At 42.1% G+C, this 17484-nt stretch overlaps 2 protein-coding genes across 2 annotated transcripts in view; both read left to right on the top strand.

The window, feature by feature from the left end:
• The window catches only part of LOC306861610 (polyunsaturated fatty acid 5-lipoxygenase-like), a 587266-nt gene that overhangs the window by 332635 nt on the left and 237147 nt on the right, over positions 1 to 17484 (top strand). The window lies entirely within an intron of this gene.
• On the top strand, positions 5032 to 17106 carry LOC306861750 (uncharacterized protein). The gene is made up of 3 exons (XM_079404199.1): positions 5032 to 5088; positions 5763 to 5892; positions 15468 to 17106. The coding sequence occupies exons 2-3, from the start codon at positions 5808 to 5810 to the stop codon at positions 16709 to 16711; spliced, it is 1329 nt and encodes a 442-aa protein (XP_079260325.1). The 5' UTR covers positions 5032 to 5088; positions 5763 to 5807; the 3' UTR covers positions 16712 to 17106.

Here is a 17484-nt window from a genome sequence, read left to right as displayed (position 1 = left end):
ATCTTTCCATTGATGTATGTTTTGTTATGATAGGACAATATTTGAAAATCTGGAAACTGAGGGAAAAAAAAGAGAAAATCTCCTTTAAATTTGTCCAAATGAAGTTCTTAGCAATGCATATTACTAATCAAAAATTAAGTTTTGATATATTTATGGTAGGAAATTTACCAAATATCTTCATGGATCATGATCTTTACTTAATATCCTAATGATTTTTGGCATAAAAGAAAAATCTATCATTTTGACCCATACAATGTATTTTTGGCTATTGCTACAAATATCCCCCAGCGACTTAAGACCGCTTTTGTGCTCCAGGGTCACATATATTAATAAATTAAATTTACTTATTTGTGTCTGTGTCATCATTTATGTCCCTAAATACAGTGCATGAAAAGAGCTGTATACGGACCAGTAAACTCCTGCACACAACACAGACAAATCTGGGAGTATTACTGACCAGACACGGGAAATACCATGGTTTGTATACTGTATAGTACAGTATACTTTATTGTCCTCGAGAGGAAGATTGTTGTGGACTACATGTTGCTGCAGACATACAATAAACAGATAATAAAAAGATAAGCTCAAAATAAGATGAAGATAAACTCTTGTTATACAAACGCACCGATACATGTATAAAAGAATCCTTATATCGGTTTAACTGGGATTTTATATCTTCTACCAGAGGGAAGAAGTTCATACTGTAAATACAAGGAATGAGTCTGATCACCAAGAATCCTCTCGACCTGATTAAGAACACATTCCTCGTATAAATCTTGAAGGTTAAAATGTTCATCATGCCCAACAATTCTCCATGCTGTCAATAACAGGTGCATCAACTTAGATTTAAACTGTGCTGACAGGTTACCAAACCATACTGTGATACGGTACCTAACAATACTTTATAAAACAGCAGCATAAGATTCTTGTTCTCTCCATAGAGACGTAACCTATATAAGAACCCTTACCGTATACCTCTGCATCCTATATCACCGCACAGGAGGAGCGCTTTGAGGGTGTGGATGATGATGATGATGATAATGAATTCCCTCTCAGCATTCTCATGGAGAGATCTGTAATCAGCAACACAAACACAAAAGTATCTTTTTTAAATTGCCATGTGCATATTTGTTGCACTCTTGTCTACCAGATTATCATATATAAATATATGATTCATTATATCTGTATAGTTAAATGTCATTTTATGACAAACTTTTCTGTTAATTAAAATGCTATGGGTGATTTGAAGAATGATTTGTAAATATGCACAAAGTTACACCTCCTCCCGGCGACCAGGTGATGACGCTGTCCCCGGACAGCGTGAGGAGATCCCTCAGCAGGATCAACGCACGCAAAGCTCCAGGTCCTGACAACTTTCCTGGGCGTGTACTGAGAGACTGTGCAGTGGAACTCACTGAGGTCTTCACAGACATCTTCATCATCTCGCTAAATCAGGCCGTTGTCCCCACATGCTTCAAAGCTACCACCATCATTCCAGTCCCGAAGAAGTCATCTCCATCCTGTTTCAATGACTACCGTCCAATAGCACTCACTCCTATTCTCATGAAGTGCTTCGAACGGCTAGTCATGCACCACATCAAGTCTGTCCTCCCCCCCTCACTTGACCCCTTCCAGTTTGCATATAGGTCTAACCGCTCAACCGATGATGCCATCGCCACTGCCCTCCACCCAGCCCTCACACATCTGGACAAAAAAGACTCATATGTCAGGATGCTGTTCATAGACTTCAGTTCAGCATTCAACACAATCATCCCTCAACAGCTCACACACAAACTGGTCCAGCTGGGGCTCAACACCTCTCTGTGCAACTGGCTGTTGGACTTCCTGAGCGGGAGACCTCAAGCAGTACGGGTTGGCAGTAACACATCCAGCACCATCACACTGAACACTGGGGCCCCCCAAGGATGTGTGCTGAGCCCCCTCCTCTTCACTCTGAGCCCCCTCCTCTTCACATTTTTTTGCTATATAACTTACATTATATTATATTAAGCCATTATTAAGTCATCTTGTCATTACATCCTGTTTTTGGTTGGATTAGAAGTGTTGGTCCGTGTTGTGTTCTGCACCAGAGTTTGTTTGGAAGCAGACCGAGACTAGTCTTTTTATCTGTCTTGTTGTGCACCAGGGTTTAGATGGAAGCGTTCACACTTACTCAAATGAACCACACTAACAGAGCAATCGCACCAGAGTTTTTTTTTAAATCGAACCAAACATGGACAAGTGTGAAAATCTTTAATGACGCAGTTAAAATCATTAATTTCATCAAATCCCTACCGCTGAATGCCAGGCTGTTTAAAAAACTGTGCGACGGAGTTGGCTCTGAGAACCAGCAACTGCTGCTACACACCGATGTACGCTAGCTCTCAAGAGGAAAAACACTTCAAAGACTGTTTGATTTTCTCTCTGAGCACATGCAGAACTATTGAAGGACTGGCTGGTACACCTGGCAGATGTTTCCACCTAACTAAATGACTTTAAATCCTTTTGTGGCTACCAGACTTGAAAGAAAGGTTGATGCTTGATTGGTGGATTCAAGGGTCCATCTACATTTCTAACCAATTGACACCCAAAAAACCTGATTACCTCATGCACACTCCTGCTTCTTACTCAGTAGACATTGGAGACAATTGGTGTCGGTAAACATATTTTAAGAATGCATAAAAATATAAAGTCAAATTGTTTTCAGTTTCGTGTCCCCAAGTTTCATTCTTTAGTAATTGCTTACAAACTCACATCCAATATTCCTACCCCACTACACATATATAGACTAACCTACAGATTTTTACATGCTTTTGGGTGGCTTTGGGGTAACCATGAGGTTTGGATAGCGACTGTATATTTGACATTATGTTTGGCCTGGCAAGGACTAAGTACTTCCCATCCTGCTTCTACCTTGTGTTTGTGCATTGTAGTGATTGGGATTAATCTTATATCAGTTTAATTATTGCAGATTTCACAGTTCCTCTCTTCTGCGGTGGTGTCCAATGCTTTGTGTGGGACAGACCCACAGTTATTGCATTACACCGTCACCTCTTGGTTGTGTGAGGTCTTGCAGAGACAGTGAACCTCCATCTGAAGTGTGGCCCGTTCAGGTTTAGCTCGTATTTGTTGGTATGTAAAAACTTTTCTTCTTCAAAGCTCTGTGCAGTGTTCGTCTCATGTTTCTTTCTTGAAACTGGCACTCCTCTAGTGAGACTCTATCACTTAACACAGTTGCAAAGGACAACGCAAAAAGTGCTAGACGACTGCCACTTTTGTACAGCAGGCCTTCTGATCTCAAACCGGGTGCTTGTGGCTTGTCCAGAAACCTGCTTCCTTCTGCATTTTACTGCTATGTCTAAAGGAAAACATTCCCCTCTCTTTACCTTATGGACATACATAAATGTGGAAAGAAATAATTGGGGACATAAATGATGACACAAAAATATATGACAATATATATATATGATACCAATATATATGACCGTGGAGCACAAAAGCAGTCTTAAGTTGCTGGGGGATATTTGTAGTAATAACCAACAATACATTGTATGGGTCAAAATTATCCATTTTTATTTTATGCCAAAAATCATTAGGATATTAAGTAAAGATCATGATCCATGAAGATGTTTTGTACATTTCCTACCATAAATATATCAAAACTTTTGATTAGTAATATGCATTGCTAAGAACTTCATTTGAACAAGTTTTTTCAATATTTAGATTATTTTACACCCTCAGAAATAGATGCATCCCAGCCAAATATGGTCACCCGTCTCACCCGCAAAGCCCTCCGCATTGCAGGCGATCCCACCCACCCGACACACAGCTTCTTCAGTCTGCTGCCATCAGGGAGGAGACTGCGGAGTCTCCAGGCGAGGACCAGCAGACTGAAGGACAGCTTCATACATCAGGCTGTCAGGAAGCTGAACTCCCTCCCGTCCTTGCCCCCCCTCCCCTCTTTCACCCCCATTTAACACAGCAACACACTAGGAACTCTGACTCTGTGACACCCCCCCCACCGACCAACAAACTGTGACCGGCACCTGTCACTTGTGCAGCATTGGCTGATCACTACCCATCCAACATTGACTGCAAATTACCTCTTCGGATAGTCTGACAAAAATCTATCCGAACAGTCACTTCGACTTGTCACTTTAACAGACTGATAAGCTCTTCTTGCACTACACTCATAACAAAACAAAACATCTGCACAGTTTTGTTTTTGTACATTCAACTGGTTTGCACTCCATCTATTCTGCCATGTGCCTTATGCACTTTATCTATCTCTCTTGTTTCTATTTTCTACAATGTCCTCAGACTGATAAGCTCTTTTGCACTACAAATATATCTACACAGTGTTGTTTTTATTTAACTGGTTTTGCACTCTATCTGCCATGCGCCTTATGCCACTTTATCGATCTAATTCTTATTCTTTTCTACAATATCCTCATTTGTATAATTGTATAGTTGTATGTACATATGTTTAAACTGTATTTATCTGTATCTGAACATGTTTAATGTTAACTGTATGCACCAAGGGTCTGAGAGTAATGCAATTTCAATTCTCTGTATGTATGTACTGTACATGTGGAAGAATTGACAATAAAGCTGACTTGACTTGACTTGAGATCATAACAAACCATACATCAATGATTTATAAATCTCAAGCTAAAAAATTGACCCTTATGACTGGTTTTGTGCTCCAGGGTCACATATGTGGAAAAAAATAATACACAAATACACTTTTTTTAACGTTTGTTTGTTTATTTATTTAGATAGGTTAGTAACTTTGGCACTGCACACCAAACATGCCTGTTTTGAAGTTTAGACAGAATCTCATATTAGTCAGACATAATGTATTTAAATATGTATTTCACCCAGAATAAAACTCACACGTTTTATTATTTGTATGTTTTTCATGTGTGTGTGTATATATATATATATATATATATATATATATATATATATATATATATATCGGATTGTAGACACAGCAGCAGGGTGTGAAAAGGGCTTTTATTTTGATGTGGTACCATGACGTCATAAGGCTGCGCCGCGCGTCTGTTGTGGTTCGGCTGAAGAAAGGTTTGTTTTTATTCATTTAAAGTGTTTAAATCGGTACGACGCATTCAGTATATTAATAGTGTTTACAGGCGATGCAACGTTAATTCATTATTACTCAGTGAAACATCGCAATAGTTTATCTAACATTAAAGAACATTGTTTTGTGTGAATAAAGCGAATGAACACATTAGTGACAGAAAAGTGCGTCTCATTTCTCTCCCCGTGTCCCGAGCTCTCTCTCTCCGTGTCCCGAACTCTCTCTCCGTGTCCTGAACTCTCTCCCTGTGTCCTGAACTCTCTCCTTGTGTCCTGAACTCTCTCCCTGTCGAGGACTGAGGAGAAACACAGCTTTTATCAACTCCGAGTCAATTGAATCGATTCAAAATGATTCAGTGATTCGAATCACGCCTGCTGCTCAAAACAGTGTTAAAGAGCAAACAAACACACACCTGTATTAATCAATGACAACTTTAAACAAATGTGTTCAGGAAAGTGTCATCTGTACTAATATACTAACCATTAAATACCTAATATTAATCAAAAGGACATATCAAGAGTCTAATTTCTTAAGTTGATGATTATTATCAATTGGCATAGTTTGTGTGTTTCAGCTTGAGGCCAATAGCTCTCAGTTTGACTGACTCCAGTGATCTAGGGAGCTGATCGAGACTGTTAATTATTCTCATCTTAAACAGGACTCCTGCTGAAGCGACTGAGATCCACGAGACACTGTCATAAAGATGGCGTTTATTAAAGAGGAGAGTGAAGAAATGCAGATCGAAGAGCTATTCAGAGTCAAACATGAAGATCCTGAGACACAAATAGGTTGGTTTTTATTCTCAAAGCTGAATTGTTTTGTCCTGTTCATTTATTTGCTATTAACAGGTGTTTCTGTACCATGACCTGCTGCAGCTTTCTCTCTTATCTTCAGATTCATTTAAAGGGGTCATGTATCAGTTTTATAGTGCAGGGGTTCTCAACTCTGGCCTTTAGCTCCAAGCCTAATCAAACACACCTGAACAAGCTAATCAAGGACTTCAGGATCACTAGAAAGTTACAGGCAGGTGTGTTTGATCAGGGTTGGAGCTTGAGGGCCAGAGTTGATACTTCATCTTTGCAGCCGACGCAGACTCAAATATTAGTTTATTTATGTATATGCTTGAGCAATTAATTTATATTTTAAAGGCTCCGTGTGTCTACTGAGCACTCTAGCCACTGTATTTTAAATGTATTTTTAAAAGTAATGATTTGTGATAAGCGTTTATAAACCCGTTGTTCAACCAAAAAGAACATTATAAACAAAGTGTGATAATACTATTTTAAAATAAAAAGTGAGTATTAAACACAAATACAATTATTTTATAGTAAGTGTAAAAGCAAAATGCTAATATTTGCTTTTTTTATATGAATTTTCATCATTTTCAACCTTAAAATCAGCAAGCTTTTATTTTGGCGGGTTGCTGGCAAGACAGACCATAGTATAAATGTGTTTAGCACTTGTAAATAATGGCCAATCCATAAATATAATACTTTTCTCAAAGTGAATTTAAAGTAGACATGATTATCCATGTTCTGTCATGACAACTCTTGGAGGGATTGGCATGGTAAAGTACATGACAATGTTAATGTATTTGGTCTTGGCGGAATAGATCTGCTACGCTGCTGCAGCAGAGCACGTACCGAGGCTTGCTACTGCCAATACATCCACAACATGCTGCTGTGAGCATGTGGAAAATAGCGCAGCTGCACATATAACACACATGAATAACCCCGTATGCATACATTAATCACCTCGTAGCAGATCTATACAGGTGGAGCTGGGGAAGGTGGAGGGTTTCTGAAGTGCGCTGCCAAACTGCTATAGCAAACAAAAGTCAGGTATGTGAATATTGAGCAGTGAGCTCATTGGGTACTGATACAGGAGAAAACCAATCAGCTGAGCCATATGATAATGATGTCAGTTTGAGTTAGACCTTTTGGACTGCGCCAACTTAGAGTTTTCATGACATGAGTATTTCTGGTTTCGGGTTTCACAATGATTTCCCCGTGGACCATGCCCCTTTTCTTCTGTCATATATAGCAGTATGTGTTTATAGACAGCTGTCCCTTTAAGACCGAATGCACGGATCCTATATAATGATACACATGCTATTTCTTTCTAACTTGTTTTCGTTCACTGAAGATGAGTGACTGCGTTATCGAGAATGATTGTTGAGATGTCCATTTTCACATAATTCTGTATGTAAGCGTCTGTTCAAACACAAGGAAATGCGAATGAAGAATGAGCTCTGTGTTTGCGCGCGCTTATAAATCTGTGCGCGGGCGCCGTGTCCAGCAGCTGTGGTCACAGAAATCAGCGCACGGACACTGAAATAAGTTCTATTCGCCTCGTCTTGCACTGGAATGGCTTAAAATCACTCGAATGTGTAAATTGGCAAGATAAAACGGATACAAATGATAAACGTTGACTATGATGGTTCATTTTTGCAATTAGTCTGTTAATCACATGCGAACCCAACCTTGAGGTCTGGTCCGTACGGACCACGGATCAACTGCGATCAGTTTCACAACTACTGTGTAATGTTGGAGGTTGAATCGAATCGTTACACATAACGTACACCACTACTATGATTACACTTAAGTTTGCGCTATATTATACTCACCTTTTAATAATTAGTGTGTGACTAACGTCTCCTCCACTAAAAATTACCAGACTGTAAATGAATCGAGTGACGTCACTGAAAAGCGGGGATGATTTTTGGTGTGGCGGGCCGCCACGGCAGAATGAATGTAGCGGAAACACTGCCGCTGAATATAAGGATAAACTGCTGCATTAATGGACATGCATGTATCCACACACACACAAAAATGAACAGACCCCCCCCCCCCCCCCCCCCCCACCCCAAAAAAGCAGATCTATCGCCAAGACATATGTACTGCTGCTGCTCCGAAGAGCCATGTGAACCGCATGTACTACTATCTATGTGTGCCTGGGCTACCACGCCAACCGGCTTAACAATAGTGGCCTATGACTATGTATGCCTGGGCTACCACGCCGACTGGCTTAACTCTAATTAGACACGCACTTTGTGTAATGTTAATTAACAATATGGATATAATGGCTATCCGATAAGACCCCAGCATCCACCTAAACAAATATCATAATTTAGTCATTTGATATCTGCTGTTATTCTCTACACTTCATCAGTCCCAGTGGCAGCAAAAACAGCTTGTTAATTCATGTACGTGCAATGATGAGATGGACAAAGTTCGACGATGCATAGTATTTTACTCTCTCATGCAAAATAAAAGTTGTCAGAGTTACAGTGCACAAAACTCCTGGGTGGACTGACTTGAATGAACTGAAATAGCAGAATATAAACATTCTTTCTCCGTTTCCTGAACTACACATCACAGCGAGAGCACACGTTGCACGAGCACATTTCTCCAAACTACACTACCCATAAAGTATTTCATTCAGGATTACATCAACCATAGATAGTGAGCTTAAGCAATAACTCTTAATTCCCTTCTTCTGCAACACTGTCATTGATATGACTGCGATAAGTGCTTGCTTCTGATGCTGCATGCAGCTGAAATCAACCACAAACTCATCACGATGAAAACATTGACCTTAGAAACAACGAACGTTGAGATTGTGCCGATGTATATGGTGAACCCCAGTTGAAATGCATACAATAAGTGCTTATTTTGTTTAACCTGTTTCATGTCCATTACTATCGGCGTGTCCTCAGAGCGATTACATGCCCTAAACTGCCTTTGCTCCAACTGTATAAACACAGATGCTAAATGCTGCTGCTGAAATGCTTAATATTTCTCTGATGCATACGATGATGTAACCAATCAGCTGTGCCATGTGATGATGTCATTAGGTCAGATTGAGTTAGACCTATTGGACTGCGACATCTAGAGTTTCATGCCAGAACTATGTATTTTTTTCTACAGTGTACTGCAGTTTTAATTACAAATCACAAACAATATTGACATTAGCCATCAAACAGCTTCAGGTAATTATGTAGCTATCAAAAAATATGACCTATATAAAATATATGATCTAAATATATGACCCCCGCCAAAAAAAAAACATGTACCGTCCCATCACACAGATGGTACTCAAAACCTTTTTTCAAGGTTGGCAGGTTTGGTGAGTGTCTGAGGTTAGTCATTTGCATAAAACATGCTCAAACCATCTCAATGTAAAGTCCACTCTCTAAAAATGTGCTTTAGCCTGAGAGAAATATAATTTTCATCTTAACGTGATTATAAGGCCACCCAGAGTATGTTGTTTTGCATACATGTGGATTCAGTTGTTCCTACATTTTTCACAAATTTAAAAGGAACTGTAGTATAAAATGTTTTGGTGAAATTATTATTATTATTAGTAGTAGTAGTAGTAGTAGTAGTAGTATTTTGAAAATGTTCATATGCTGCTTTCACACAAAAATTTGTGCGTACTCTTGCTTAGTAAATTGGACCCACTGAAAGCAAAGGACCTAATAGTGAGCCCTGTGGCACTCCATACTTGTGTTTGATGAGATGTCTCTTAATGTAGAAGCGGCCAGGTATATTAATTCATTCTTGTCCACAAATACCAAAATAATTCTCAAGTTATCTAAAGCCAGGATCCTTGTCGGAGAGAATTCTGGGCGTACTCGGCCCAGCCTATGAACTGGTTCCAAGAGTTCTGGCGGCCGTGGCAGAAGGTTGTCAGGAATCGCCCTATCTCCTGGATTTTGCGTTCAGTCTGCCCATTGGATTGAGGATGATATCTGGAGGTTAAACTGATGGTCACACCCAGGAGAGTGAAGAAGGCTTTCCAAACCCGAGAGATAAACTGAGGTCCTCTATCAGAAACTATGTCTTCAGGAATTCCATAATATCGGAATACATGATTGAAGAGTAATTCAGCCGTCCTCATGGCTGTGGGTAGTCCTGGTAGGGGAAGAAGTCGACAGAACTTGGAAAACCGGTCGATAATGATTAGAATGCAGGTGTTGTTGTCGGATGGTAGTAGGTCTGTGATAAAATCGACTCCCAGGTGTGACCAAGGGCGGTTGGGTATGGGTAAAGGCACCAGCTTGCCTGAAGGAAGATGACGGGAACTTTTGGAAATGGAGCAATCTGGGCAGCCCTGAACGAACCTTCTCACGTCCCTTGCCATATTGGGCCACCAGAAGCGATCTTTTAGCAGCGAGAGAGTAGCGTTGGCCCCTGGGTGGCCAGTACCAAGTGACGAGTGTGTGGAGTGGATGAGGGGTGTGCGCTGAGTCCTGGGAACATACTGGTGGTTAGGAGGACAGCCCGGCGGATTCACTGGAGGGGTCTCGGAGACAGCTGGTGGAGAGGTCCAAACGATGGGGCTTGTAATAATGTCTGCAGGGAGAATCCCTTCGGGCTCTTCGAGTGTCTCTTCGGAGGAATATATGCGGGACAGGGCGTCAGCTTTGATATTACGAGAGCCTGGGCGGTAGGAAATCTTGAAATCAAACCTTGCGAAGAACAGAGCCCATCGTGCTTGGCGTGGGTTAAGGCGTTTGGCCTCTCGCAGGTATTCAAGGTTTTTGTGATCGGTGAATACCAAGAAAGGATGAGACGCCCCCTCCAACCAGTGTCTTCCTTCTTCTAAGGCCAGCTTAATGGCTAGCAGCTCACGATCTCCGATGTCGTAATTCCGTTCCGCCGGGTTGAGTTTCCTGGAAAAGAAGGCACATGGATGGAGTTTGGGAGGCTTCCCCTGCTGCTGCGACAGGACCACACCTACTCCTCTTAGAAACACTGCCAAGCTTCGAAGCATGCTACCTGTTTCTGATGCAGAAAAGCTAGTTCATGCATTCATGACCTCTAGACTGGACTATTGTAATGCACTGTTAGCTGGTTGTCCTGCATCTTCAATAAACAAGCTACAGATAGTCCAAAATGCAGCGGCTAGAGTTCTTACCAGATCAAGAAAATATGATCATATTACTCCAATTTTACAGTCTCTGCACTGGCTACCTATTCGGTTCCGTATCATTTACAAATTATTATTACTTGCCTATAAGGCCCTAAATGGTTTAGCACCTGCGTATCTAACTTGTCTTCTACCACGCTATAATCCAACCCGCTCTCTAAGGTCGCAAAACTCTGGACTTTTGGTAGTACCTAGGATAGCAAAGTCCACTAAAGGAGGTAGAGCTTTTTCACATTTGGCTCCCAAACTATGGAATAGCCTTCCTGATAACATTCGGGGTTCAGACACACTCCCTCTGTTTAAATCTAGATTAAAGACATCTCTTTAGCCAAGCATACACATAATGCATTTTATAATCTTGTACTGCAGTTATATTTGATCAAATGTACATTATTATTATTCTTTAGCTTGGGTTGAACAATTTATTTTTGCTTAGATGGAACAGCAGCTACGCTAATCATGTCTCTGCTTGTCTCTACATTCCTGCCAGGAATTACAGAACTTCAGTCTGGATCTAACCATTACATGATCTGAGATGACCGAACACCTGAGATGGAGGATCAGCGCCGGGAGATGACGTATGTGTCCCTGATCGTAGGCAGAGGCCAAACACCTGGATGAACGCCAGAGACAGATCCCCATTGAGGACCCCGCCACTTAGACAGCCATCGGAAAAGACCACTGGAACCAGCTGAGCCCATTCAATCTGACTTGCTGCAGTTTGGAACTGAACTGCTGGTTTGTTTGGCCAGAGGAGAATTGGCCCCCCGACTGAGCCTGGTTTCTCCCAAGGTTTTTTCTCCATTCTGTCACCGATGGAGTTTTGGTTCCTTGCCGCTGTCGCCTCTGGCTTGCTTAGTTGGGGACGCTTCATTTCCAGCGATATCGCCGACCTTATTGCAAAGACACTATTTAAACTTATTGACACTTTATTTTCCCTTTTTTTTTTATATTGTGCAGTGCTTTGACACAATTTGCATTGTAAAAAGCGCTATATAAGTAAAGGTGACTTGACTTGACTTGACTCCTGTGGTGGAGGCGTCCACCTCCACAATGAAGGGTAGATCAGGGTTTGGATGGATCAGGAGAGATGCGGTGGAGAAGGCTTTCTTAAGGTGATTGAATGTCTCCGTGGCACTTAGGTCCCAGGTAAGGGATTTGTTTCCTCCCCGAAGAAGGTCAGTGAGTGGACAGGTTGAGCTGTAGTTGGCAATGAAGCGGCGGTAGAAATTGGAAAACCCTAGGAAACGCTGAAGCTCTTTGATGGTGGTGGGACGTGGCCAGGAGGTGATAGCTTCCACCTTCCACTTGTCCATGCGAATGCCACCATTGCTTATGATATAACCTAGGAAGTGAACGGAAGGTTTGTGGAAGAGACATTTTTCGGCCTTGAGATACAGTTGATACTTGCGTAGTTGTTGGAGGACCTCCGCAACGTGGTGGCGATGTTCGGCCAGGCTCCGGGAGTAAATTAATATGTCGTCGATGTAGACAATCACAAAACGATGAAGAAACTCCCGGAGCACCTCATGCATGAAGCTCTGGAATACTGAGGGGGCGTTAACGAGCCCATAGGGCATGACCCTATATTCGTAGTGACCAGTAGGGGTCACAAAAGCGGTCTTCCATTCATCCCCCTCTCGGATGCGAATGAGGTTGTACGCGCTGCGGAGGTCCAGTTTGGTGAAAATGGTGGCACCGCGTAGTTGTTCGAGAGCCGCTGGGACAAGAGGAAGGGGATATCGATATTTAATAGTGATATTGTTAAGCTTGCGGGTAGTCTATACAGGGACGAAGGCCTCCATCCTTTTTGGCCACAAAGAAGAAACTGGATGCAGCAGGGGAGGTTGATGGTACAATATATCCTTGCTTGAGAGCCTCCTCAATATACTCCTCCATGGCCTTCTGTTCTGGCAGTGATAGAGGGTATATCTTACCTCGTGGTACTGGCTCACCCGGAACTAGGTCAATTGCACAGTCCCATGGCCGATGAGGTGGTAGACGTGAGGCTCTCTTGGGGCAGAAAACATCACAGAAAGCAGCATAGTCAGGCAGAACCTCTACGGATTGCTTCTCCACGGGGCTTTCAATAGAAGTGGCGTTGAGAGGCAGCTTTTTCGGGCCCCGAAGCCTCGGTAGAGGTAATTGCGGGAAGCATCGTGGGGAGCAATTCGAGCCCCACTTCAAAATTTCCCCAGACTTCCATGACAACACAGGGTTATGTTTCACCAGCCAGGGCAGACCCAAAATGATATCGACTGTGGATTCTTCAAGCACCAGTAGATGGATAGATTCCTGATGTAGCAAACCTACTCTGAGCTGGAAAGGCCCTACACAGAACTTGACAAGACGGCGAGTGAGAGGGGTACCTGTTATTGTTTGGATCTGGTAGGTGGTTTCGGTCGCAATGGTCGGGAGGCAGAGCTGTCTGCAGAGATTCCCCGAGATGAAATTCCCTGCGGAGCCGGAGTCAAGGAGGACGGTAACTGGTAGTAGATCAGTATCGAGGATTAGATTAGCACAGGTTGTTAATGGATTCATCTTGGGAATGTCGGGCTGGATACCACTCACCATCAGTCTTGGTGGACGAAGGGTGCATGAGAGAATCATGTGTTCCTGGCTACCACAGTATAGACAGAATCCGTTGTTTATACGTCGCTGCCTCTCCATAGGGGATAAGCGGAACATATCAGTCTGCATAGGTTCGGAGGCTACTCTGACCTCTGGCTGGTGGCTGGGAGGAGTGACAATGGCTGTAGTGGAAGAGGTGTCCGAAAAGCAAGCCTTCATTCGGTTGGAGCAGCGAATGGCGAGTTGGATAAACTTCTCCAATCCATAGGTATCGTCGTATGCAGCTAGATGTAACTTCAAACGAGGGTTTAAACCTTAAAGCTGGTCCCGTAAGTGAAGTGATCACAAACGCAATCTTCGCCTGATCTGTGAGGAACATCTGTGGATGTAAATCAATGGTTAGGGAACATTGTAACAGAAAGCCATTGCACTCCTCGGGATCACCTGAGTAGGGCGCTGGTCGGGCCATAGGACTGGCGAACATGACTGGAGAAGAAGAGTTGGAGATGGTAGTGACTGGAGCGGGAGCTGATGGTGGCAAAGGTGGTGAAGCTGGACGGGTAAGTATTCTCTTGAGAGTGTCGACTAGTTCCTGAAACGGGTCTGAAGCACTCATCTTGCTGTCGTTAGCGGTCCGATCTTCTGTAATGGAACTGTCGGACACAAAGGTAAGCGATTCAAATGAAAGGGTTTATTCACAGAGTGATGAACACACAGCAAAGGTGGACGACGTGGAAATAGGCGAGTTGTGATTCTTCGTGAATTTGGGAATAGATAGTCAGGTTTCCAACAGTCTCTCTTTTCGTTGCAGATCCGTGGATAACTGGAGTCCCAGAGAGCTTGGGGAAAGACGGTGTTCAACCAGGAGCTGGATTCTGTGAGCGAAGAGGATGAAGAGGAACAGGGCAGAAGGTAAGTACAACAGGTAAGGAATTTCAGGTGGTATACTCAGCCAGTAGCTTCGTACGATGTCGGTCCTTGTAGTCACAACAAGATCGGACAACTGGGTGAACTGAGGATGGTGCTTTTATGTGAGTGGTGATTGCAGCGGTGATGAGGTGCAGGTGAGGGTGATCAGAACTCAGGTGAGGTGGATCGTGGTAATTGGCTTGGGAATGAGCCTGGCCGTTCTGTGACAACACCCACATAAAAACAGCAGCGCAACCAGTGTTTATCATAGCAAAGGCAACATATCAGATGAATTCCGTGAGTGGAGAAGAGCACTGAAGTTTATGCAGTTAGAAGAAATATCTAGCATTAATTCTAATCATGGCTTGTCTTGAAAAACGAAGACAGTTTGATGTTCGTCGTAGGAGACGTCACACTGCAGGACTGTGCACCAAATCTTCAGACACTGACAGAATTTCGTCGGAGGTCAAATCTGATCGCAGTGGCCATTAATCGGCTGTCAGTGAACATGTCAAACCAGCGATCAAAGACTACAAATTTTAGCCTAGGATTATAGGAATCGTTCTGGATTTTCAGATTTTGTCTCAGATGACCAAATCGTAGCCAAAATCACACAGTGTGAGCCGGGCTTAAGAGAATGTTGTGGTCTGTGGTGTTTTAGATGTAAATGGCGAATTTGAGATGTTTCTATAATTAACCAGTTTTCCTTAGTCAAGCGGTTTCAAAAGATGTTCATAACTGCCAGCTTGAAAAGTATTTGGGACATTTCCTAAAGAAAGCAAATAGTTAACAGTATTGAGAAGAGTATTACGGATAACACCTCTTTCAGTAGCTTGTTGGTGGTGTCTAGAACACATTGGTTTTGATGGTTTCTATATCTAAATGTATTGATGTCTGTTGCTTTGTGCCATTAAAATGTGGTTAACTTATTATTTTCTTTTTGCTTTAGACTTGATGTCACATAAAGTGGAGAGTCAAGAACGGAATGAAATGGAAGACAAAGATCAGTATGAGAAACATTGCGACTTCACTGGAGAAACCGCCAATTTAAGTTGCTCACAGACTAAAAAGACTTCTACACGAAAAAGAGCTCAAAAGACAAGAGCTAAAGGTAATTTCAGCTGCCAACAGTGTGGAAAGATTTTCACTGTAAAAAGAAACCTTGTAGTTCATAATAGAATTCACACTGGAGAAAAGCCTTACAGCTGCCAACAATGTGGGAAATGTTATAGTAAAAACGAAACCCTTAAAGACCACATGAGAACTCACACCGGAGAGAGACCTTACACATGCCCTCAATGTGGAGCAAGTTTCACTCAAAAAGGAATACTTGAAAGGCACATTAGAATTCACACCGGAGAGAAGCCGTTCACCTGCCAGGAGTGTGGAAGAAGTTTTCTTCGAAAAGGAAGTCTTAAAGGCCACATGAGAATTCATACTGGAGAAAAGCCATTCATATGCCAGTGTGGAAAGACTTTTACACACAAACAAGCTCTTAATGTCCACATAAAAATTCACATAGGAGAGAAGCCTTACGTATGTGATGAGTGTGGAAAGAGTTTCTATCAACAAGGAGACCTTAAAGTCCACATGAAGAGACACACTGGAGAGTGTCTTTTCACCTGCCAACAATGCAGAAAGAGTTTTACTAGAAAAGCAACCCTTGAAGTCCACATGAGAATTCACACTGGAGAAAAGCCATTCATATGCCCTCAGTGTGGAAAGAGTTTTGATCAACAAGGACACCTTAAAGTCCACCTGAGAATTCACACTGGAGAGAAACCTTTCCCCTGCCAACAGTGTGGAAAGAGTTTTACTAGTAAAGCAAACCTTGAAATCCACATGATATTTCACACTGGAGAAAAGCCATTCATATGCCCTCAGTGTGGAAAGAGGTTCAATCAACAAGGAAACCTTAAAGTCCATCTGAGAATTCACACTGGAGAGAAACATTTCACCTGCCAACAGTGTGGAAAGAGTTTCAGTCAAAATGGAAACCTCAAAGCCCACATGAGGATTCACTTAAGACAGAACAGTTTTATATGTCATGAGTGTGGAATGAGTTTCACGGACAGGAAGGAATATAAGAATCATGTAGTAACTCAACACTGGAGAGACATGAGAATTCACTGTGAAAAGAAGCCTTTCATATGCTTCCCTGAGGAAGGAGTTTCAGATCTAAAGAAAACTTAACAGTCATATGAGGCATTACAAGCCATTTACTTATCTTAAAATATTAGTTCACCCAGAAATAGTTAACCCTCAAGTTGTTCCAAACATGTATGAGTTTCTTTCTTAAAGGATTAGTTCACTTTTAAAAAAACTTTTGCTGATAATTTTCTCACCCCCATGTCATCCAAGATGTCCATGTCTTTCTTTCTTCAGTCGAAAAGAAATTAAGGTTTTTGATGAAAACATTTCTCCATATAATGGACTTCATTGGGACCCAAACGGTTCAAGGTCCAAATGACAGTTTCAGTGCAGCTTCAAAGGGCTTTAAACAATACCAGACGACGAATAAGGGTGTTATCTAGCGAAACGATCGGTCATTTCAAAAATAAATAAAAAAGTTTAAGTTTTATAAGCACAAATGCTCGCCTTGCTCTGTTCTGTGATGCGCGTTCGTGACGTCACGTAATACGCAATTGCGCTGAAAAGGTCACGGAAATTGCCCGAAAATTGCCCTTTGCCAATAGGGTTGACAGGAGGATCTGGTGGTTAAGTGTGTCAAAAGCAGCAGACAGATCCAACAAGATAAGTATTGAAGATTTGGAAACCGCTCTTGCCAGTCTTAGAAACCAGACTGGTTGCTGTCGAGGAGGTTGTTCTGTATGAGAAAGGCAGAGACTTGGTTGAACACAGCTCGTTCAAATGTTGTTATGAAAGTAAGAAGGGAAACTGGTCTGTAGTTCTCTAAAAGAGATGGGTTAAGGGTGGGTTTCTTAAGTACTGGGCTATACGAGCCT

Source organism: Barbus barbus, assembly GCF_936440315.1.
Source record: "Barbus barbus genome assembly, chromosome: 42".
NCBI lineage: Eukaryota > Metazoa > Chordata > Actinopteri > Cypriniformes > Cyprinidae > Barbus > Barbus barbus.
The sequence above is the reverse complement of the archived record's forward strand: the minus strand, read 5'-3'. Positions and strand labels throughout refer to the sequence as shown.